The following is a 24,841-nucleotide window of genomic DNA, read 5'->3' on the forward strand; positions in this document are numbered from 1 at the left end:
TAATTTGCATTTACATGCAGTTAGCCTCAAGGTTCTCGAGGGGGGGTCTGGGTCTTCGGGCAGCTCTTGTCATGGATTGTGTTGTTGTCTGGCATTGGCAAATTTGATGGCCGCCGTCGGCTGCGGCTGCTGCTGCTCCACTTAGTGCCGCAAATATTTTAGCTAACAATTTAGAGTCGCGTGCAAAAATTAGCAACAATTTGCAATTGAACGTGAACTTAGCCGTTTAAATATTTTGAGCGAAATTAGAGTCTGGCATCAACTAAATATTTAATTAAGGTAAAACGCAAAAGTGGGCGAACAAAAGTGGGCGGAACGACAGGTTTGCCCTGGAAAATGCGCTGTGTCATCGGCAAACAAAACAAAACTGACCATCAGCAACAAATAACAAACGAACAGTCCGAATGATAAACAATATTTTTTTTTGGTAAAGATGACAAAACGAATGTGCGGGGAGGCGGTAGAGGCGCGGTGGGGAGAACAGAGCAGGCAGCTGACTGGGTTTTACCATGCAGCATTATCGGATTGTAGCTTCTCAGTTAATATTATGAAATTGGCGCCATGAGATATTTATGTCGATTGCCTCGTGTTAATGTATTGTTTGTATTTGCCAAATATGCGAAATAAGAGTTGAGTTAACTCAAATTGGGTTAGCCAAACGAGAGCATGTCGAACTTATTGCTTGGTGTATGCCGCAAAATTGAACTTATTTCGGGTACAATTTGTGTTTTTCTATTTAGAAATATTTTATGAATTCAGTTTTTACTTTTAAATTTGTATATTTTTTGTTATTATATTACAGCTATATATACAAATAAATACTACAAATTAAATGCTCAAATAGAAGATTACATTTTGTTTATAACAATTATAACAATTTTATTCAACAAATACAGAAGTAAAGCATAATGTCGAAAAAAAAATCAAAAAATGGATGGTCACATTAATATGTATATCTTTTACATCTTTTTCATACCTCACTTATTATTATTGTTGTGTTTTATATCTTTATTCAGATGAAAATATTGGAGTCTTTTTATCAACGCTAAAACTCAAGTTCGTTGCCTGAGTCTTTTGTTTACAATTGCATTTGCATAGCAACTGCTTGCAACTGGGTCGTTGACATTACTAAAACTGACAACGCCCAGTTCTGGGAAATGTGTCAAGGTCGTCTTTGCTCTACTCTCCGCTCTCTCCTTCGCCCTCCTTCTCACTCTTCACGCCTCTGCGCTGCGTACGTGCTCAACGCAAGCTGAGAAATTTCACAACGCTACAAAAAATTTGCTCATCTCTGTGCCGCTAAAACTTCTGCCCCTTTGGGCTAGCTGCTCTGACAATTAAAAATGCATTACACAATTGTGGCGCATAAATCAAATAGACCCGAGCATGCAGTAAAAAAACCCAAAACGGAAACCAGCCCAAGATGACCTTGCGAGCCGCTTTTGTTCTGCATGAAGACCGTAAAATCAGCTGCAAGTGCTGCTGTTGTGGTTGTAGCTGGGCTCTAACACCACCCACTAGCAATACGCCGGCTGTTGCTGGGCGCTGAGTGTGGCAGCATCAACCAACCAACCACCCACTGCCACAGCCAATTCCCTTTCCACCATTAAAAAAAAAAAACAAACAATAAAAAAGGTATTGAAAAATTTGCTACGTTTGCTGTTAGCTTTTTGGCATTAACACAAAGTTCAGATCTGTTCACTTGGTTATGTATGTGGGTCTCTGGCTCTGCGTCTGGGTCTACGCTAGTGGCAGCGCATACACACCAACACACACACACACACAATAACAACCACAACAACAATGCACGGTAATGTTTAATGTTTTTTAATACTTGAGACGTCGGGCCGCTGGCGTCTCAGTTAGTCTCAGCACAGCCGCAACGGAGTGTGCACGCGAAGCAGCAGCAGCCATAGCAGCAGCCAGCATTCAGTCAGTCAGCCAGTCAGTCAGTTAGTTAGTCAGTTTCAGTTATCAACAAGAGTTGGCAGTCTCGAACGCAAACGCACTCGCAAGTTTTACGAAAAATCCCAACAAGTTTATTTATCCGGCTGGGAATGCGAAAATTTGTCCAAGTCTTGCCTAAAAGTTGAAGTGCATCGAATAACAACAACAATAACAGAAACAGCAACAGCAACGCTAATAATAACGGTAACAAGAACAAGTTGCAAGTCAAGTCAAAGTTGTTTTTTCGCCGCTGCTGCACCAAGTTTCGCAAAGAGCGATAAACAGTCAACAATTTATTGCAAAAAAAGGAAACAAACCACAAATATACGAAAAATCGAACGACAAATAAAAAGTAACTACAAGTGACACACATAAATGACAAAAACAACCACAACAACAATAACAGTAAAAGTGGCTATTCGTGTATGCCCTTCAAATCCAAATTACAACTAAAATTACAAGCAAACAATCAACAACAAAAAAAACCGAAAACAAAGTTAACAATAAAACTTACAAGAAACACAACACAAAAATAAACACACACCCACAAAAAAAGAGCAGAAAAACGAAACATAAAACGCGCAAAGTGTTCAATAAGTGACTCTACCTAACTAACCATATCTCTCTCCACATCCATATATATCCTACACATATTTCTCAACGATGGATGCGCCTGCAAAACAGGTAAACAAAAAATACACGAAAATTCCAATATATTTGTAGGAAAAAAAAAGTTTGTTTTGGTATTTTTGTTGGACAACTTAACTAGGCTAAGTAACAATAACAACAACAATAAACAACAAGCAACAGCTGACATTAAAAAGTGAGTGACAAGTTATTGAACATTATGTTGTAGTTGCGCCCTGCTACACCCCCGCCTATCTCCCCTCCCTCGGCTCTCTAAACTTGTTTACAATTGGTTTACTTTGCTCAGGTCTGAACATCATCATTAACATCATCGTAAACAACATCTTTGGTGTTGCGGTTGTCTCTTCTTCATTTGCCATTTTAGCTTTGCTAATTGGCAGGGGAATAAAATGCAGTATATGGTCAATGAAGTAATTTAATTAATGGTTTTAAAATTCATTTTCTTTACACTGCAATTTTTAACACATTAAAAACAGCTTTTCTCAAATCTGTAAACTCATTTTCAAATTTGTCTTAATTAAAATACGACATTTGCAGTGAAGTAAAATTAATAAATAATTTGTATAAGTCTCTTTTTGTTTGTGGCTTTGCAAATAACTTTCTTCTATTTTCACATGATATAAATATTTCTTAATTTCAATGGAAGATATTTAAAAGCTATGGATAGATTTCTTTTAATTTAAGCACGTTAAAAAGCTACTTTATTAATCAAATTATAATCGTGCATAAACCATTTTTATAATGCAATTATCTTATTAATCACTTAAGAACAGGTGCACAGAATAAATGTTCTTAGCTTTGCTTTGAGCAAAGTATCTATTCAGTAAATTAAAACGCGCCCAAAATCGAATTTGCCTTAAAGTGCAAAAATGAATTAGGCTTACAAAATTGCATTCGGTTATTAAAATTGCTAAACAAAAGGCAGCCAATAGTGTTTAAGACTTTTGGATTTCAATGCAAACTTTAATTGCATTCAATTTAATTCTGCTGTCGTTGTTGTTGTTTGATAACCTTGTGCACAATTCACAGGCCAAAAAATAACAAACCAAAAATTATGCGGCCAAAGTAAATGTTAAATGTTGAGCAATTTCGTATAGGCAATTTTTTTCTTATTATTATTTGGCGTTTCGAATTTTGTAGTTGTTGTTGCTGTCTGATATTTAATAACCATTTAATTGTTCGCACATAATAATTATGAATTGTTAAGTTCCTCAATTTGCTTTGACATTTTTATCAATTGGGAAAGCCAAAAAATTTTAAAAATAAAAAAAAAAATCTCACAGAATTTTACACGTGTCTCCCAAGTTTGATCGCATTCCCAGACAGTCTGAATCTGAATCTGAATTTGCCTCAACTTTGCCAATCAGAGCAGACGTTCACAATTGACTAACTGAATAACAACATCAGCACACACACGTACACACTTACAACGCCCACTGGGTCAATAACTTTTTTGGTCCCGAGTGGAACTGAGGCACAGCAGAAATGAGAATGGGGAAGCAGCATTGACAAATTCGGCTCAAAATCAGAATGCGGCAGCCAACGGAGAATCCAATTTAAGATGTGAAACAGCAACAAAAAGTAAACTGTAAGAGATACACAAATAAACATTTTCAAGAGTCTGGCTGGCTCCTTTTTTGTGCAGCTGATGCTGAGATCTGACATCGGAATACGAATCTGTCGCTTTTCACTTTCAAAATCCAATTAAATATTTTATCATCGTTTTTTTTCTCGTTTTTGGTGAGGCACATTTGAGCAAGTTTGTGTCTTAAGTCTTTTGATTGAAAGGGAAGTCTTTAATTATATTATTAACTGGAGTGGTGTAGAACAGGAAAGGAGTGATCTAAATAAGTGATTATTACTATATGCCAAATTTGACTGAGAGTTTACTTTACTCGTGGCTAGCCCAAATTCCAATGGAAGACATTTTTAATTTATTCTCACGATATTGTATAATCCTTTAACATGACTCGAAAGATATTTTTGGAAAAGTTTTTGCATCTGGAATTTAATTCTAGTCACATTCTAACACTTTTAAGCCACATAATTAACTATAAACCAGCTTTATCTGTCATTCCGTTTCAATAAATATGTAAATAAATTGTCAATTTTAGTGTTTTTTTTTTTAAGTAATGAAAAAGCAATGATAAGATAGAGAGAGGTATAAAGATGAACCATTCTATGCATATTTATGAAATCTTTCCACGTGCCTCCAATAAAAACAATCGCAAGTCAGCTGTATTTTCAATGTGTTAACCAATTAATAATCGAAATTAAACGAAACGAAACGAATGAAATGAAAATTAATTAGGGTTCCCATTGTCTGGATGTTTGGATTTGCCAGCCAGCTTGGCTCGAGTGGGAATCATGTCTGGAATTCTGAATTCTGAATGAGTCAAAAATGTCGGCACAGCAACTTTGATCAACATGGATCATATTTTTTCATTCTGTATAGTACTATTTGCGATTCAATATTTGAATTGATTAATTTTAGCCAACTTTGATTAGCATTTTCGTTTTTATTTATATTTGACTAGTTGTGCAATTTACTTGTGTACATATTTGCATTTAAATTTTAATGTTTGCACATAGCTAAAGTTCAGAGCATGAGATTCTTGCGTTCGCTGCTTGCTCAATTGCTGCGCTGCCAGCATCAGCAGCGACTCGTCGACGCCGACTGCGCTTTTTAGTTTGGCCCCGCACTTGAGTTGAAATGAGTTATTACACGAGTCTCTCTCGAGCTCGCTGGCTCTGGCTCTCTCTCGCTTGTCTCTCGCTCTCTCTTTCGTCTCTTTAGCTGCAGTCGTCGTTGGCGTCGCCGTCGTCACACATGCTCACGTCGCCTTCCCGCTCAGCCCCTCCCCCTATTTTGTTGGGGTCGCCCCCGCCTCATTTGTTTGCTTTTCTGTTATGAAACGAAATTGTGTCAAGGTCAAATTTACATGAACACGCTAAGCGCCGGCGAGGGAGACGTCTGTCGCTGTCGCTGCTGTTTCTGCCCGCTGCTGCCGCTATCTCTGCCCGCTGCTGTCAGCTGTTCTGCCAGCGTTTTTTTGCATATGCTTCGTTGTGCTCTTTTCCACACGTATATTTGCTATGCAAATATCGAGATAGCGTAACGGAGAGCGAGACAAACTGACAGACAAACTGATGGACTGACAGCCAGAAAAGGTGTCAAAGCAAATAGAAAATTGTTGCTGTACAGCAAATAGACAGCTAAGGAAAACTTTATGCTGCCAAACCGAATTAGCTTCTACACTCTAACTAAACAATACGGTGATCGGATATTAAAACTTACTGTAGAAGAGAGTAAAAAGCTTTAACACCCATTTGCACAAACAATTGAAGTTTTAAGTTATACAATAAGGTAATGAAGTATTAATCTAAATATCAAACCAAGAGCAAAAATGTTATTGCTTTTAGCATTCGGTTCAGCATTGACTATGTTATTGCATTGCAAAATTTCGACCTTTGAGTGTGGTATTCCTTGGTCGAATTTTAACATGAACTTTGGTCTAAATCAATTGTATATAGATGTATAAAGCTTTCATCTCTCAGCCAATCAGCCTCACAAAGTAAACTTACCCGTCCATTACAGCTAAAACGATTGCCCGCTGGAACAGTCACAGTATTTACACGCTAAGTTGGCACACGCATTAGGCGACATCTCTTTGAGTTGGGACTTTGGGCTGTGTGTGGCCAGTTGTCAATTTTGCTGTGTCTTGGGGGCATTTCCCGTGTTAGTTCGAAGTGAATTTCTCATTAAACTTAAGTGTTTGGGTCACATATGCATTAAGTTAACATTGGTTATGAAAGCAAATTGAGTTTGCTGATTAATTACACTAGGAGTGGTAGCTATTACTATAAGGCAATGGGTGTGTTAAGTAATGCTATCAAGTGCCTAATTGGGTGGCTCGTCTACCCATCAATTAGTGACTGTATTAACAAAGGTAAACAAAAGCGCTTAGAACTGTTAATTAATGTACAATACAAATTGAGGAAGGAATCATAACGAGCGAGCTACTGATTACACAATGTCCCCATTAGGTTTTAGAATATCTCTGGGATTGCCAGATTTAAATAATTTACAGTCAATGAAACAGGTTCCACAAAAAATCACAAAAAAGCTGGTTAGACAATGTTACTCATGGATAATTTAGAACCACACTCTTTCGACATTTCTAATCATCTCTCAATATAGTCAAGCTATGTAAATTTTATATTTTATATAACTTTCCCATGTTAAATACTTAAGATCGTTGAATAATATTCAACAGTTTAACTGTAATTACTCCTCCGATTATTCATTGAATTCGATACGAATGTGAATTCTGTTGAATTATGCTGGAAAGCATTAGTAATCGCTTCTTCATTAGCATTTATATTCCTACCATATCGAATTGGATGCATCATCAGCATCATTCTCATCGCAGTGCCTTTCACAACATTCCCAAACGATTAGCGCCGACATAAGCAATCCGCGATGAACAGCAAAACCAATTTGCAAATGATATTTTTGCATTGTTCCATTAATAATGTACGATTTAACTACACTTCTATATACATTTATAGTCGCTACCACCCACGAGCTTTCTAAATGACAAGACATTTGTCTTGGATATAATATAGGCATAACAATAAACATTTGGCCAGCACTCTAAATACCATCGGATTAGTCATAGTTCAGATAAAATAACAGCAAACAAAAGCCACGCCAAAAGTGGCTAATCTATTGATAAATCTCACAGTAGCCCACAACTGTGGGGCAACTGCTTAAAAAAAATTGTAGGCCAGGTTGCAAGCGGCAATGAGTTGGAATTAGTGCCACATGCAAAAACTATTCGCAATAAGTTGTATAACAGCTAAAAATTAATGTTTAACAAAGGAAAAGTATAACAGCTATCACAACTGTTATACTGGTTCTGATTCTGACTTTAAAACAATAAAAAAAAACACAGCCACAACTTATGCCTGCTTGTTTGTATAACAGTTTGTGCTTAGCCTGTTAAACTATTATAAATGCTAGCTATCCGCGCTTTTAGGGTGAGATTTGCCTTCACTTATAGCACATTAGCATTGCAAATGCAACAGGCGATAACCAAAACTAATTGCAAAAGCTCCTGTAGGCAATCAAGTCAAGCAAAGTGAATGGAATTCGCCAGAGATTGGCAGTGACTACAAATATATATAAATGCATATGTGGGCGACTGCTTGAGTAGGTCCGGGAACTCAGTTAGAGCTGGAGCCAAAGACCGAGCCGGAGCCGGATCTGTGCATTGGCATACAAGTCAATGAGGTTGACATACAGAGTAGAACATTTGTCTGATGAAATTGTGAGCGACAAAACCACAAACACAAAAAATCTGTCATTAATCTCGAGCGCATCTGTGACACGGGCTTCTGGCTGGCAACATTTGCATGCCAAAACGGTGACAATCAACGGTAGCTGAGACAGCTCAACAGTTCATTGGCGCCGTGACAAGCCCACCAACAGAGGCAACAGGGCAACACTTGGCAACAGACAACCAACAACCAACAACAGACAACCAACAGCAGACAGCAGACTCTCGGCGCAGACACATCTAGCGAGCCTCCAACGGCATTTTTTTTGTCTGAATACTTCTACATGGGCTGATCCGCTACACAGCGCGAAAAAAAGTGAAATATCTTATTGAGAGTATTATTCGCACTCGCTTCAAAAAGCACACAAAGTTTTCATTACTTAAATTGATTAATTAAGTTCTTGAACAATCAAAATCATAAATCAATAATAAATAAATCAAAATAAATCATCTTTAAATATGCATTTTTAGCTGGCTCCAGGTCAAGGTCCCGACGTGATTCGAAATATATCGGAGCATATATAAAAAAATAACAAATAAAACTTGACTTGGAGCCAGCGAAAAATATATTTATATTATAAGAGAAGAGGTCACCAAGCAATAAATTGGCTTTATTCCTTTTAAGCCGACTAAGCCATTCAATTTTGGACTTGTGAAATTTTTCTCGTTGTGTAGCTCAAGCTACACCTACATACCTTCACTGCCAACATCTCAATACTATCGCAGCTGCAGACATAACAACTACACGCCCAAGTTTTCTACTGATTCAGACATTTGGTGCAGTGGGACCAACCTGGTTTTTTCCTATTGGGAGGAGGGGCTGATAAATTGAGTTAATTGTATGGTGCGCTTGGGTCACCTGGCCAGCCAATGCGCCAATGTTGACCTTCAAAATGTCAGCTCGAGTTTCCGTTTTACACGCAGGCCAATTAACTGATGGCTGCTGACAACCTAAAAGAAAATTGTATTTCTAAACAAAGTTCGTTGCCTAAGTCTTTTGTTTGGACTTGGTGCTGGTGATGTAAGTGGGGTGAGTGTTGTGCGGGTTGTGCCCGATGGCTGTTGTCAGCATGACGCGAGCATAAAAATAAACATCCCAGTCTGGCGGTCGACTGTTATAGTTAATGGGCCTCAGTGGCTACGCGCGACGGCATTAACAAGATTTAATGCTAAAAATAACAAATGAGAAGCAATTACCACAGCCCAGACACTGGACTCGAAACGGCAACTCAGTCTCTGACAAACTGTGAAATAACCCACGCGACCAGCGGCGAGTACGCCCCACAGGTACACAAACACACACATAATACACGAACATGTATCTTTTGATTTGATGATGTGACTCGAAATAGCCAAAATTATAAAAAAAAAAATCATGAAAAAATATATATTATTAGCAGAAGAACAAGGCAATACTTTATTGGAGGGGTTGGTGGGGGTTAATGCGGGGGAGTTGTAGACAGCCACTCAAGAGGCAGAACGACAGTCATTCAGCCGGCACCCGGATTCGTTATTTATGGCATACGGCGGCTAAGAAGTTTTTATGTGATTGGGTTTGCCTGCTGAGACACAATTCATCACGTGCGTCATTTGAAACAGTTCAATCGATTGTTGAGCTCGCTTCTCATGCTCGACAATCCATTTTTTGGGAGTTCAACGCATTGAAGGTCAACTAACGGCACACATTTTATTACTTATCATCTATCACAATGGAAGCCCTTACCTGTTGCTTTCAATCAGTTACGAATCATTTGTAATTGTTTGGCATAACAGACATGTTTTACTTATTTCAATTGCAATTCAATAGCTTTCTCTGGCTATCGATGGCATTAACCGGTTCCTTACGCTTCTCTTCTAATTGCCAAATTCCCCAAAAAAACATAAATTAAAACGGATACGCATCTTGTACTTTCGAGTTTGTAGAGCACGCCAAACAAAAGTAACGAAACGAAAACAAAGCAATTCTAAAGCACATCAAATCCGGTTGAATCCCGGTTCCCAAAACTTGCTTGCTTAGGAACTTTTTGATCAACAATTAATAATTTGATACATTTTTCTTTTCTTTTATCGAAATACGCCTGCTGTGCGAAATTTGTCTGCATATAATTAATATAATTACTAATTTATTAATGAAAAGTTATTTGCACTTTTTTTGACAGTCCCAATGTTGCCCCGCCCAGCCACAAGTCTTTTGATTCCATTGCGCAGATAGAACCTATTTATCAATTAGCGCGATATTTTTTTGTGTGTGTTTTCGGCTTGTTGAACACTGTTTTGAATTTTAAAACAATTTACTTAATTAATGGGCTATTAAACAACGACTTGTATATGTACAACATAAAATATAATGTAGCTGGGCGTCTATCTACTTTCGTAGTGGGTTGCGATCTAGAGATGAACATCGAAGCGGAACAAAACTGGGCAATCGGAAACAGTTTACTAAATAATTTAATTGGCCTTGGCCACGCTCCGAAAGACAAATTGGTTGGTCAAGCGCCAGTCTCAAAGTAAACATACTACTTATGTTTAAGTATATATCTTTATAAACTAATCTTCATCTTCTCTTTCTGTAAAATATGCTCCACAAAAATTCCGACTGCAGTTAGATAACGCGCACAAAACGTGCCTCAATTTTTAATGCCTATGTTTTGTATATATATACATTTTTTTTAGTTGTCTGAAATTGAAGTTGATAAAAAGTTTTTTTCGGCTTTTTCAAAATTAATAATTAAGGGATCAATTTAATTATAAACGATACATCGCTCACGGGTTCATCTCTGCCTTGAAGCTGTAGATTTTGCTGGCGCGTGTCAGTTTTTCAGCAACTGCGACTAATGGTTTAAATCGCTTGATTTGTGGTTGATAGCGAAACAACAAAATGGGCGGTTAACAAAAAAATAGCTTAGCACTTTACAGCTATAAAAACAGAGAACTCGCAAAGAGCTGTTGAAAATTTATGCACAACCAGACCGAAAACGGGTTCAACGCGAATAAATAGCAAGGCAATGACCCAGAGAACTACTCAATATGCCGTCGACAGCAGCAGATCTGGAATGGTGGGATAAAGTCCCCAACAACTATCAAGATATCTTTCTTGCTCGAATCTCGTATACAACTATCAGACTATCTATCTATCTATCTTGCTCTAAATCTTATTCGAACACATTCCACATAAAAGCCTGAGAACTTTATTAGCTCTGCTCTGTTGTCATTTTGTAAAAGATCCATGGCCACAACAAGAGTGGAAACAAAATTGGCTGAGAGAATTTTGTGGTGGGCTACAAATTAGCACGAAATTAATTGCATTTAAGCAGCAATAAAAATGAAAAATTACTTTTATCGCGACGTTAAGATCGTGTCTCTCTTTGTGGCACCCATCAAGCGTTAACTGAAACCCAAAACCGAGTTGTATTTTAAATTTATTTCTTTCGCATGCGAGATTTAAGGCGGCGACCTGTGATCTGTCATGGAAACGTAGTCGCTTTCACTAATTCCCTCGCCCAGCAATTACGATTAACATATGTAAATCGCAATCTGTGATTGTTTCTTTTAAGTGTTAACAAATTTGTGGTAGTTAATTTATTCGGTAAGTGTTGGAAAAATGCAGGAGACACATTTCGAAAATGTGTCGCTTTTTTTTTATGTGTTAGATATACTGAAGTTGAACGAAAACTTATAGAATATGCATCTGCTGCAACGAAAGTGTTTTCTAATTAAATTTGCATTTGGTGAAGTCCATTTCGGGATGCTGCAGCTTGAATCTGCAATGAAAGAGTTAGATATTAGATATGCATTGTGGATGTGGATGAGAGGCACTTACTTTTCGAGTATATCTTGTTTCTTGCGATCTTCGCTGGTGGGCAGACCCATCTCCTTCTGGCGCTGATCGTACATCATTTTCTCGACCATGCCACGTGTTTCGCCATCCAAATCGGATAGCTTCGATGGCTCTGGATTGATTTTACGTGTGGATATTTCCGGATCGGTGGTCACCAAACGACTCCACCAGTTCATGCGATTGATTTTCTCCAAGGTGATGATCACGGTTTTGCTATCTTGAAGCACCCAAACGGATTCCTCCTGCTTGACCTCGGCATACAGCTCACCATCGATGATAGGCTCTTGACCTTTGAGGCCCACCTTCAATGTCTTCTTGCCAATGCTGACCACAATGTCGCGAGCACGCAAAGCGAAAGAAACATTGAAGGGAATCTTCAGCTGCAATTATTAGAATGGATAAGACATGTTGATAACCAGTTAATGTTAATAATAATAATAATAATGCTGATGAATGATCGCTCTGCAGCAGAAGCAACTTCAATTGCAAACACAATTATAGGCACGTAACCGAGTCAAAACCGTCTCCGGTTGTAATGTGCTTTTGTGATTAATGAACCCGGGAGGGTGGGAGAAGAAGGCTGTGGGGTATTTCTCGCTTTCGAGACGTTCTAGTGGCCACACGTAACAAAGTAAACAATTGACGGCAACAATAACGCTGACGATGTTGATGCCCAATGCTTTGGACAACCTTGGAGCATCAGCTAATAACAACAATACAGAAACGATCTATAAATAAAGCACACACAGCAGTTTGTTGGCCAAGAGGCATGTCTTCGTATCAGGCAGCTGCAATCTGACAATCTGGAGCTGCCCTTCACCAGATCGCCTTACTCAAGGACTCCCTGTTGCCAGTTGTTTTCTGCAATCAACGGGAATTTAGACAAGACGCAGAGAGAGAGAGTGTGCGAGAGAGAGAGAGAAAGAGTTCAAGGACGCACAGCGGTTGTTTTTAATGCATATCTATAGACAGATCCGGTTGCAAGGCAGCAAGAGGGCTTGGAATGTTGCTCGACAGGTTGCTCCAGGCACAGGAATCACTATGAAGGATGAGTTCAACAACAAATTCAACCTGAAGTTGAAGTTTGCGAATTTCAAGTTCAAAGCAATTACAATGATGGACTCGCCATGCATATGAACATATATTAGCACCTTTATTCTAGTATAAATACCAAAAACAAAACAAATTAAAATTAATAACGCGATTTTTATATGTGTGAGAAAAAGCAAAGGCGGCAACAGCAGCATAATTAATGCCTGAGTTATTAGACACTCAGTTCGCGGAGCTGAGAACATTGCAATCAATTAGCAAACGGCAATAACGAGCAGCGACCCACTTGCCACAGAGTCTCCGCAGCAGCAGTCTAGCGTGTGGAGTCGCCGCAAAAGCAAAAAACAATAAACCAAAAAAAAAAAAAACAATGCAGCTTTTGGCGGCTCTTTAATTAAAATCACACAAAGCAAATGCGCCTCAAGGACGTTTGCGTTCAAGACAGAAGACAGAAAAAAAACAGAAGTCAGCTGCTTGGCTTCCAACAAGCTGCACGACAAGATTCGTGCGTGCGCTTCTTCACTGTATTTATATGTGTGTGTGGTTGTGTTTGCGTGTGTGTGGGTAGCCAAGGTGCCACAAGAGCAGCAACAACAGTAGTAAACACAAGACAGGCGTTCGGTCATATCAGCAGCTAGAGATGAGCGTGACTTGGGCATTCCAGTCAGAAGTAAAAACATTCCAATCACATTCCAGTCAATATAAGCAAGCATATTTGCAGTTGTTGCAACATCATTCCATTCATCAATAAAAAATTAACTAAAAGTGACTCTGATTGAGACATTCCCAACATTCCCATGATAACTAAAAACATTCCAATCATCCATTTACGTAAATATTTACAAGCGTAAACCACACTCTACATTCCAATCCAAAAATACAACCGATCAATATCATTTACACGCCATCAGCATCTCCACTACGCTCATCTCTAGCGTAAGCTTCTGTTAAGCACTCGAGCGCACTTTGCAACAACAACAACAATAAGAGCGGCAAAGAGTCTTCAACAGTGTCGTGTCGCCAACGCATTGCTCAAACTTTTGACATATTGGATTTTGGAAAATGTGTCAAAACTGAAACTGAAGCGGATGTCAATTGTGATTTTCGAAGCATTGCGACGCGGATGTAAACGGAGGCAATCAACAAGGCGTGGGCGAACCCAATTAGCAAGAATAACAACAGGAACCCAATATGGCTGCTTGACAACAGCAACAGCTGTGCGCATTAATCGATAGATGCATATGTGTTAATTGCTAATCGATATCTGCTAATGGCCTTTCGGCGCGCGTCAAAAGCTGCATTCATCGATAGATGCAAGTGCTAATTACAAATCGAAAAAAAAAAACGACTACCGATATCGGTTAATGGCCTTTCGACGTGTGAATTTGAAAGGGAATTTTTATGAGTGCGCCAAAAAGCTTTCACAGCGTGTTGCCAAGGTTATGTAAACGGGCAATTCTATTCTCCATACTCGAGTTGCTGTGCTATGGCTTTGGTCTTTGGGCTTACAAGTCGGAAATTTACACAAATCACAGCGCGATATCTATCGCACAATGGGCACACACATTAAATCACAGCATCAAAATTAAAGATAAACAATGGTTCATGCAAATGGGCGTGCTGAAAGCAAAGAAGTCAACAGCAAAAGCAACTGAAAAATGATGCCGACAACAACAACAACAACAGCAGCAGCAGCAGCATCAAAAGCAACAAGCAACAAAAGATAAACACAGACAGCAAGTAAGCACAACAATTTAGTCGTCTATCAAAGTTCGAAGCAGATGGAAAAGGTGTCGCATTTGAATTAATTAATAACAACATCGATAATGGCAAACATGGCACACTTATAAGCAGCATCAAAGAGCGCGCGCCAGAAAAAGAGAGAGAGACAGAGAGAGCTGGGCAAAGAAATCTATCAGACGCTTTGGTAGCCGACACTATGTCTGACAGTTGCCGATTATGCAAATATTTGTAGGCCTGCATTAATCGATAGTCAGCTAATCGATCATTCAGGGTCTCTGCACCAGTTCTTCAGCTAAAAATGATACAAAACTGAACAAAAAAAACCGCGCCTGATTTCTTATTTTAGCTATGCAAATTTGCCGGGGGCAAAAGAAATTTGAAACTAACGCTGCCGTTTTCGAAAAATGAAAAAAAAAACTCTTTAGCTCCTTTGGTTGTTGTTGTCGCCCTTTGTTTTGCTTAATTCTACGAATTTCGAAACAAAAATTAACAACAATAACACCAACAAAAACACAAAAAATAAATACAATTTGATTTTTCTTAAATGTGTATGTGTGACGTATAATTTATGCTGATAGAAGCGGCACGGTGCCTGGCACGAAACCCCGATCTCCAAACCAGCGTGGAAACAATCAAAAATGCAAAAAAAAAAATAACTAAATAAAAAATCAGAAAAAAGAAGAAAAAAATCATTTCAAAACTAGCGAGGCGAGTGAGTGGCTAGGTGACTGCGTCGATAACACATTATCAGAAAGACCAAAAACCAAAGTTCCACTGAGGTAGAAAAAAAACCTGAAACTGAAAAAGAAACAGAAACACAGAAACAGATACCGACATCTCCCAAAAGTCGTAGTAAACATATGTATATGTTGGAGTAGATCGGTGTCGTCGCCACTTGGGCCAGACAAATCATCAATTGAATAGCTTCAATCTGATTAGAATGGCAGCTGGAAACTAGTTCTATAAAATAATACGCGGCATAAGCTTGAGCTTAAACTCAAGTGTTTTGTATTTCTGCCAATTGAAATATTTGTGAGCGCTCTAAGCCCCAATAAGCTTGGGTATCTTATTCTGAGAGATCCGGTAGCAGCATTTAAGCCCCATAAACGGTTTCCCATAGTTTGGGCGACAGCTTAGTGGCCTACTTGGGAGACAAATTAACATAATCGATCGCCATTGATCAGCTGTTTTTGATTGATAGCTGAACCCAAAAAAAAAAATCGTTGATAAAAATCTGGCATATCAAACAAATTGAAAACACAAAAGAAAAAACAAGTTCATTATGAGCCAATGTAAATTCTCGCTAAAAACGGATCTCCGGTATAAAAAAAAAAACCAACTATGGAGACGCAAAAGTTCATTTACCGGCGACTTTGGCTAGAAGAAAAAAATTAGGGCTTTACCCCCTGCTGGCAATTGTTTGTCATTGTCGAGGATCTTCTATTCATATTTTTTGTGTTCTTAAGTCGACAGTCTGCAGCGTCTTTGCTCAAATTGAGGCATTAGTTTATATTAGTTTATTACTTTATAACTAGTTGCTTAACGATCCCCATAAAGTCGCCGTCTCAAAGTGTAAAAACGTATATAATGTTTCATTTTTCTATTAACATTTTGTTGGTTTTGAGAAAAACCCATGAAATATATATATAGATAAAGGCAACCTGACGTCATTGAGAATATAAGCGTAGTATTTCCGTTTAACCAAATGACTCAGCTAAGAAACGCGCAGCATGTTTCAAGCATCATTGATTGCAGGCTGTTTTGTTGTCTGTGTGTGTTTTAATATTAGCAAGCAGACCCCGTGGGCAAATTTTCTCTAAAGCGTTAATCTCCAAAATTAGCTACGACAAATGCTGTTATACAGCCAGCAATTAGCTGATGGGTATTATGATAAAGTGCTTTCCTTTGTTATGCATAGTAGAAATTCCATCGGTTAACTGTTTAAGAATCGACTAATGAGTAAGAATATAGAATAATGCTGAGGATAGATTTTGAAAATCAATGAAATATTGTACAAATACAAGTTATCGATAACTTTAAATAATGTATTTGACGAGTAATATTTAAGGCTAATGTAGAAAATGATAAATATTAACCGATTTTTTGATTGATAATCGGTTAATATTCAAATTTAAGCTAGTTACAAGCCATCGAAAACTTTGAAATATATATATTAGGGATATAATTATTAGCGTTATTTGAGAAAAGAAAATTTGGGAATATATTAAATGTCTTCTTTTTTGTAATTATCGGTTATATTTTAAGTTATTCAGTGCCACAGTTGATTAAGAAATTGAGATCAATGGAATTATTTTAGAATCATATTCAAAATAAAGTTGATTATGCAAAATTTAGCGAACTCTATTGTCTTGAATTGAATGCCCATACATAAAGTGTGATTTTTATAAGTGACGCATAGTCGAATCTATCGATTAGTAAAGAAATTAATGTACAACTTATGGATGGCAAATGATTAACGGGGAATTCATTCAAAATCTAATTGATTGCCATTATAGAGTATACAAATTTTGAGCTACCAAATTTTGTATTGATTGTCTGTTTTTTGGGGGAATACGACGCGAGATGTGACGACCATCACGGCTGCCAATTTAGACATGTCTCTGTATGTGTGTGCTGTTGTGTGTGTGTAAAAAACGGAGGGGTTTTCCCTTTTGCTGATAGCGCAGCAAATGGCATTAAATGACTGAACCATTGTCACCACAAAATCTAAGCGACGAGTTTATGAAATGCCAGGCATAACAAACAATACGTACCCGTTTTGCCGGCAGACGCGCGTCAATAGAAACGATGGGCTATAAATTGCTTTTTGCATGCTTAATTATATGCAAAAACAATAATAACAGCAGCAGAAGCAGCAGCAGCAGCAGAAGCAACAACAATCACTGTTTGTTTTTGGCCAAACGCGCAGCCACAACTCGATCTCTAAACAGTTTGGTGAATGTTGTTGATTTAACGTATTGCTTTGAATTGGCTTGTTGTTGTTGCTGCTGTTCTTTTGATGGTTTGCTGTATAGCAAGTGTTGCTGCCTCTGCTCAAGTGTATAGCCGTGTAAGCCGTCCATGGATCTCAGCTCAACTCGCTCTCAGCTCATCTCAATTCCATTTGGTTGGGTTGTCTGTTAGCTGAAGTGCCTGTTGTTAATTTTGATTCTTGTTGCTGCTGCTGCTGGTAACTGGCAGTGTCAGGTAAATCTTTGTCAACTCAGCTGATTAAAACGCACAAACACAAATATATACAGATATATATATACACTATATAGAGACACAGTGCGGCAGCATCTGGGGACCACTCACTTGTCTCACTTAAAAGGTGATAACAAGATGCTTGAAGTTGGTACACAGCAAAGCAAAAAAAAAGCATAAAAAAAGTATGCTGAGACAAATTTGTTATTGTTGTTGGCGTTTGTTGCTACCGTAGCTAAATAAATAAAATTGTAACAATTTTATTTACTATAGTAATTGGCACAGTGTGACAAATGTTTGGCAAGTGCTCATTGTTGTGCATTAATTGGTTAATGATCTCATGTTTATTAAATTATCAAACGCTATATTGAACTATGATGCAACAAGCTGACGCTAGAAACGAAACTTTGATCAATCAAATCAATTTACAAGTTTTCTTTCTTTTTTTTTTGCAAATGTTTAAACAGCAAATGTGAGATTAGTGGTTCCACTGCGATACATCATTAAACAAACGCCCCACTCAAGATATATTTATATTTTTTTTTCGGCTTTTATTATCTGTTGTTCTTTTGGTATGATCTATGTGCAGAATTGTAAGACATATGGATATATCAGTTTGCCTAGTCACAGTTTATGATCTAATCATATGTACTTTTTGGCTAACTGTGCCAATTAGCCATTAATTACAAAAGGGCGTACGTTATGCAGGTCCCAAAATAATCATGTCTTATTAATCTTATAGATTTTTTTTTTTTGGGGAGCCGGATTTGGAAAAACCGCAACAACAACAACAAGACACCCACACTGAGTGCCCTTCAGCATAGATGTTGAAGTCGTGTTGCTGTTGGTTTTGCTAGGCTGTGTTTGGGATTCGTTGCTCGAAGCTCGAAAAACCGATTAAGACAACGTTGCAGCTCAATTTGCCTGGCCTGGGGGCAAACACAGCAAAAAATAAAACAATTAATAAAGGGCAACCAAATCGAGCAGAGACGAGCTGTCCATCTATTTATAGAGATTTATGAAGCCTGAGATATTCAAAACGAAAGTTGTTGAGGAGAACATCAAAGTGTGACAGCGCGGCAAATAGAACGATAGTTGACGGGGCGTTGGTGGTGTAGGGGGTGAACTGGTATATATCCTGCCCACGCTAACCGGCAATTGATCACAGAATGTTTGTACAAATATAGCACAATGAGTGAGACAGCAACAGCAGCAGCAGCCTATCGTTTATGACATGCAAAATCCGGCAAGAAAGTTACCAGAGAATAGAAAAAGCAGCAACAGCAGCCGCAAAAGCAGCAGCAGCAGCAAATAAAGTTTGCCCAGCGAAGCAAACAACCTGTCGACAGCGTTAACATCAATTTCAACGTCACTAACAGCGCTGGCAGCGACGTCAACAGCAGCAGCGACGTCGACAGCAGCAGCGACGTCAGCAGCAGCAGCGACGTCAGCAGCCGCAAAAGTTGCTCTGGGCAGTTAGATTGAACGGCGCGCGCCGTTTGCTTCAGTTTGATTCTTGACGCCGTTTAGATCGGTTCTGTTTTTGGCGCGTGCTAAAACAAAAGTTAAAATACAATCAAGAAGAAGACTTTGTACGGGCTACAAATCGCTGGCATTGATTCAGAAAAGCCAACAAAAGAAAATCCAGCGAGCTAACCTGACAAATTAGGAACCAAAACAGCGACTGTCCCACACAGTTGAGTGTTTTGTGCCCAAAAAAAAAAAAAAAAACAAAAATTAAGAACACATTTAAAGACTGAAAAACTGGCATATTAAAAATATACATCGATTGTGATATTACAAATTTAGTTAATTGTGTGTGATATTTAAACTAAGTTAATTCTTCCAAAAATATACAACACATTCATAAAAAGTAAGTAAAAATTACATTGGGCAAACTGGCTAAGCAAGTTAAGATCTCAAAAAAAAAAACCACAAAATATATAAATCGAAAATTTGTCGAGTGCCGGGGCTTGAGAGGCTGATAAGACTTCCGCATACTTAAAAAAATGATATTTACACAATATATGCTTAAATATAATAAATAACAAAGCGAGAAAAAATAAAACAGCTCAACAAATTTTCTGTGCACGAAAACAAAAGACTTAGGCAACGAACTTCACAAGTAATGTATGTGTCGCCATGTGTGCTTGTGTGTCTGTATGTGTGTTGCTTGTATGTGTGTGTTGCTTATGTGTGTGCGTGCAACCAATTTAGAATTAATTGCAACAATTAAAACAATACAACAACAGCATAGCAAAAATGTCATTTGCATTTGGACAGGCCAAAAGTGCCAATAAAATGAGAAAGGCAAAAAAGACCAACATAAAATATAAAGTCAAGAAAAAAAATCAAATCCGAAGCAAACAACAAGAGGAGTCCCATTAATAACAATAACAACAAAACTAGCTGAATAAATAATAGAATACAAATCTGCCTTTTAAAATACATAGCCAGGCAAATATCAGTCCATAAATATCAAACGGGTTGCCAGAAGACTCGAAAGTTCACTTTTATAACCAAACCAAAAACTCAAAAATAAGAAAAAAATAAATTAAAGCGAAGAAAGAAAAAAACTTAACCAAAAGACTTAAGTCGAGGACGGATTTGACAGTTTTTTTTTCGGGACTTTATGGTAACTTGGAGCAAATTTTGCTGTATAACAATGGCATTTAGGGCATTAAAAGGGCAAAATATGATGGACAAAATACAATTAATAATAAATTAGTGTAGTGAGGCGGGAAGGAGGAAAGGCTAAGTTAGAAATATAGAAATCAGAATGGCATATTTGAATTTATAAAAAGAGCATATAAAGTGGAGACCAAATTAAATCAGACAAAGGGGCAATTTACCAATTATAAAGTGATTATATAACAGATAAAGTAAAATTATTATTAAGTTTTAAATGTGGGAAATTGTGTAAGAGCTAACGTTCTTTATATTGGAATTAAAATGAAAATTTATATTTTAAAGTTAAAAATATCGACAAAAAGGTTTGCAGAAACTGAGTCTATCAGAAAAACACAAATAGGTGAAAGATAAAAACTTTTCAATAGATTATTATATAAGAAAGTTACATTCGAAAATGATAAAAAGTGCAGACCTAATATGTAAGATTTGAAACCAAAAATGGGAGATCAAACAAATAACATTCAATAATAATAATATATAATGATTAAGCAATTATTATATAAAGGTTGACACCAACTAACCAATATCTATGTATATGTTTATTGCCCCTTTGCAGATGCAGGATTATTGGCATATACCACGCGCCTCGCTCGTCTCCTCCAACAGCTCAGCAATGAGCTCGGCGAGTTCGTCGAAATCCTCGAACAAATCGAACTCAAATCCACCAACGCTGGCGCAGCGCAGCATTGTTTCGGCCAATTCGAATGCCACAAGTGCAGCAGTTACAGCTGCTGCGGCGGCAGCAGTGCTGGCTGCTGCCAAGCGAGGATCACGCTCCTCCCAGGGCTCCAGCGATAGCAACAATAGCACAAGGGTAGGTCAATCAAAGTGAAACCAAAACTAGAAATGAAACTAAAATCAGTTTCTTGGACAATTACAGAGCGCCGCTTCTGGTTCACTGCTGCTGACGGCAGCGAATCTGGAACGCTTTGCGGAGATCCACAAGAAACAGGAGCGTCAGCACAAAATGATGCTAACGGAGCAGCTGCCCAGTGTGCATGGGAATAGCACCAGCTCGGCCAACTACAACGCGAATCTAACATTGGCCAACAACAATGGCAACGACAACAAGGATGCCGTTATACCCATCGATGCTGATCCCAATCTGCAGTACGTACGAACCAAAGATTTGGACACTGTGTCCATTGCCAGCTCCATGCACTTCACCATGGTAAATGGCGAACCAGGCGGCGCCAAGAAACCCAAACGTGGACTCTGCGATCGTGGTCGCCAGGTGACCGTGTTGATTGTCAGCATGAGCACCATCTTTCTGCTGCTCATCATGGGCATGGTCTATGCACTGGAGAGTAAGTATTTTTCAACTCTAACAATTCTCTACAGCACTCTCTCTAAAACTCTCTCTCTCTCTCTTGCTCTCTTTGCAGTGCGTGCTCGTGACATGCCCAAAAGCTAACACGTATATTTTGGGCGGGATCCTTCCCATTTTTTTGGCTTCTTAGTTTATTATTTATTGTATGGATTTGCCGTCGTCAATTATTATTTTTGTTATGCGTCGTCGTCGTCGTCGTTCGTCATCGTTTAAGTTATTTATTATCAAAACAATTGTTTGAGAAGCGAAATTTTCGTATGGCCAGCCATGTCATACTAGTATTAAGCAAAATAGTACATCTAATTAGCGGTTAATTAATGGATACCAATTAACAAATTCCCAGACAATGATTGCAACTGAAGTGAATGCCGTAGTTATATATACACAATATATATAAATATATATTTATCCACTTATCGAAATAATTATACATACATATGTGTACGAAAAGTTGAGAAGCAAGCGAAATGTATTTTTCTGTTAAAGAATTAAGTTATTTAGCCCTGTGATATGTCAAATAAACAGAATTAAAATATGTATGCAAATTACAAGCAATTAAATGTTAATTCAATTATAAACATGCAATGCATCAACTAGATGGATGCTGAATGCTTTTGATGCCTGGGATCAATAACCCCACTGACGACTTGTGTAAAAACATCTGGGCCCAAAGCACTTCACTTATGACGCATTTTACCTTAGCAACAATGCGAGTGAAGTTTTGCAGAATTTATTTTTTTTTTTTGTTGTTGATTTTATTGAAATGCGGTTTTGGATCTAGATGCCAAAGCATGACTCATAAGCAAGAAAAGCTATCTTAGTCACGGCAAAGATTATATGCTCTTCTCGAACAGAGTTAAACGGCTGACATCAAAATATCATTGATTTGTGGGTTTTAAAAATATCAATTTAATTGTTTTCTGTTTCACGACTGTATTTGAGTTGAATACTCCACATTTAAGAAGTTATATTGTATCAGAAAGCACGATCTGTTCGTGAACGCCTATATTGATGCCAAAACTGAAAACAGAACTTCCGAACGATTGTTCGCACGGCAACTATTTGATATATAGCTATATGATAATGGTCCGATGACAAACTTTCAGCGAGATAGCTTTAAAACTGAGATCAAGATATTAAGAAAATTAACGCACAAATTGACACCATAAACACAGACCTTATCAGGAATATATATACTTTAAGGGACAACGACAAAAGTATATTATCTTCTACAATAATATAAAGAAGGTACTGCTTCTCAGAATCGATTTATTTTATAAGAAGTTATAATAGTATAATATACTTCAAGCGATTGTTCCTACGCAGCGTTTGTGAGATAGAAATTCGATGTGGAGCGAACTTTATGAAAATATTAGCAGCATAATAACATTAGAAAAAGCTGCTAGTGTTTGACAAAAGGTTTCAATTGGTACTAAAGAATATAATAGACCGATGCTGATAACATCTATAAGTATGTTTAATATCTATTGCTAGAGATAGCTCCTCCAATGCGTTACATATTTATTGAGAAAAATAGTTGTTTCTGCTGAGACTCACATCACTTTAGATACGCATAATTTCCCTGGCAACAACAAATATGATCTCCTTGACAACATCAGAAAAGTGTTTCCAAGAGGGGCAAACAAATTTTAAACATTCAACACTCACCTCCAACTCCTGCAGCGTTTGAGTCCACATGTATTTGTCGAGGGTGCAGCCGTTGCCAGCATTAGGTTGCAGTTTGCCAACTTCAGCCTTTTCGCTCTCATCATCAACCTTTTCGATGGGCTTCGACAGCTCCTCATTGGTGGCACTCAACTTGGCCGAGTCGCCTCCAGCGCCAGCCAGCAGCGCCTGTCGTTTTCTATAGCAATGAAAAAACAGAAACATTTAGTTAGTTTTGCTTTTGAAGATTACTTTTAGAGGGGTCAACGAACTTGTCCTCCTGCTCCTTGATGATGGCAGCTGCTTCCTCGTCGCTAATATCACAAATCTTATTGTCATCCATTTCCTTTTGGCGTGCCTCTCGCTCCGCACGCTCCTTCTCATCCTTCACACGCTGGGCAGCGTCGCGTGCCTTGACCTTCTCATCGTGGTCAGCCATGGCCAGTTTGGACTCTTTGCGAAACACACCGAGCAGCATTTTTTCCCACTCGGACTGTTTGGCGCCCGTATAAAAATCGGTTTTGCGTCGCAAAAAACTCGCCAATGTCTGCAGAAACTGGAACAAGCGTGCAAACAGCGTGTTTTTAAACTTTGTAGAAAAATAGTTGTGAAATGACAAAGGAATAAAGAACAGTGAGCACACTTCTCAGCATGCATGAAACATTCCTTTGTGTTGAGAAATTATCGTCAGCATGTTTCTTATATTTGTTTAGCATGCCGTTTGTTTTGTAGGGGAAATACTCACGTCGGGTACGCCGCCTCGATGCTTCTCGGCCAAAGCCAGCAATATGTTATCGTACTGTGCTTCCTCGGCGGACATTGTGTTTGTATTGAAAACAAATAGCGTTTGATTTAAACTATTCTATTTGATTGTATTCTGGAAATTTCCAAACACAATCCTAATTCTGAGTTGACTTGTGTGCCGGTGACTGAGAGTGTGACCGAATTGACAGTACATAAAAATTACAACTCGTCAAAAGCGCTATCGCTAGCAATATCGATATTTTTGATGCTGACAACGATGTTGGGGCATATCAATCAGCTTTTCACATAGTGCAATGTTGAGTAACGTATATTAAAAATTCTGTTGCATAACGTTAGGTAAATTTGAGCTGTCTTCGTATCGTTTAAGTGAAGAAAATTTTCGAAATATGCTTTTAGGCAGCAGGTATTCAGGCCACATAAAACGCCGCTTAAAGTTGTATGAGAATTGTCTTTGTTTATTTATACGCAAACATCTGCTTTTGCATAAAAGCTCTTTCAGCTTCCCACTTTTCTCACTCTCTCGCGTCACATCTCTCTCTCTCTCTTTGCAATGCATGAGTTTCGTCCTAGGCTCGTTCGCTCATTCTCATTCGGTCTCTTGAAGGAATCAGTCGCATT

At 38.2% G+C, this 24,841-nt stretch overlaps 2 protein-coding genes across 4 annotated transcripts; one reads left to right on the forward strand and one right to left on the reverse strand.

Moving 5' to 3' along the window:
* The first annotated feature begins 2,507 nt into the window (after positions 1-2,507).
* Positions 2,508-21,949, forward strand: LOC6557933. 3 transcript variants are annotated; one of them, XM_032739493.2, is made up of 4 exons: positions 2,508-2,631; positions 21,020-21,277; positions 21,344-21,770; positions 21,849-21,949. In XM_032739493.2, the coding sequence occupies exons 1-4, from the start codon at positions 2,611-2,613 to the stop codon at positions 21,875-21,877; spliced, it is 735 nt and encodes a 244-aa protein (XP_032595384.1). In that variant the 5' UTR covers positions 2,508-2,610; the 3' UTR covers positions 21,878-21,949. The 3 variants fall into 3 exon arrangements, with proteins under 3 accessions (XP_032595384.1, XP_032595405.1, XP_001984053.1); XM_032739514.2 differs by lacking the exon at positions 2,508-2,631 and adding an exon at positions 14,521-14,565; XM_001984017.2 differs by lacking the exon at positions 2,508-2,631 and adding an exon at positions 19,317-19,645.
* Positions 11,344-24,407, reverse strand: LOC6557941 (nuclear migration protein nudC). Its single transcript, XM_001984016.3, has 5 exons — positions 24,204-24,407; positions 23,731-24,014; positions 23,462-23,657; positions 11,758-12,155; positions 11,344-11,698 (listed from the first exon to the last, which is right to left on the reverse strand). Exons 1-5 carry the CDS (start codon positions 24,276-24,278, stop codon positions 11,647-11,649), a joined length of 1,005 nt encoding a protein of 334 aa, XP_001984052.1. The 5' UTR covers positions 24,279-24,407; the 3' UTR covers positions 11,344-11,646.
* Between the last annotated feature and the right edge of the window lie 434 nt (positions 24,408-24,841).

This window comes from Drosophila grimshawi, unplaced genomic scaffold (genome assembly GCF_018153295.1).
Source record: "Drosophila grimshawi isolate 15287-2541.00 unplaced genomic scaffold, ASM1815329v1 contig_44, whole genome shotgun sequence".
Taxonomy (NCBI): domain Eukaryota; kingdom Metazoa; phylum Arthropoda; class Insecta; order Diptera; family Drosophilidae; genus Drosophila; species Drosophila grimshawi.

Excerpts from the sequence above, each read along its gene's own strand:
- LOC6557941 (XM_001984016.3), bottom strand. The coding sequence starts at position 24,278 with ATGTCCGCCGAGGAAGCACAGTACGATAACATATTGCTGGCTTTGGCC. Across the intron at positions 24,015-24,203 it reads ATCGAGGCGGCGTACCCGAC|TTTCTGCAGACATTGGCGAG; the intron begins GTGAGTATTTCC and ends CGCTTGTTCCAG. Across the intron at positions 12,156-23,461 it reads AAACGCTGCAGGAGTTGGAG|CTGAAGATTCCCTTCAATGT; the intron begins GTGAGTGTTGAA and ends TAATAATTGCAG.
- LOC6557933 (XM_032739493.2), top strand. The coding sequence starts at position 2,611 with ATGGATGCGCCTGCAAAACAG. Across the intron at positions 2,632-21,019 it reads TGGATGCGCCTGCAAAACAG|ATGCAGGATTATTGGCATAT; the intron begins GTAAACAAAAAA and ends GCCCCTTTGCAG. Across the intron at positions 21,771-21,848 it reads CATGGTCTATGCACTGGAGA|TGCGTGCTCGTGACATGCCC; the intron begins GTAAGTATTTTT and ends CTCTCTTTGCAG.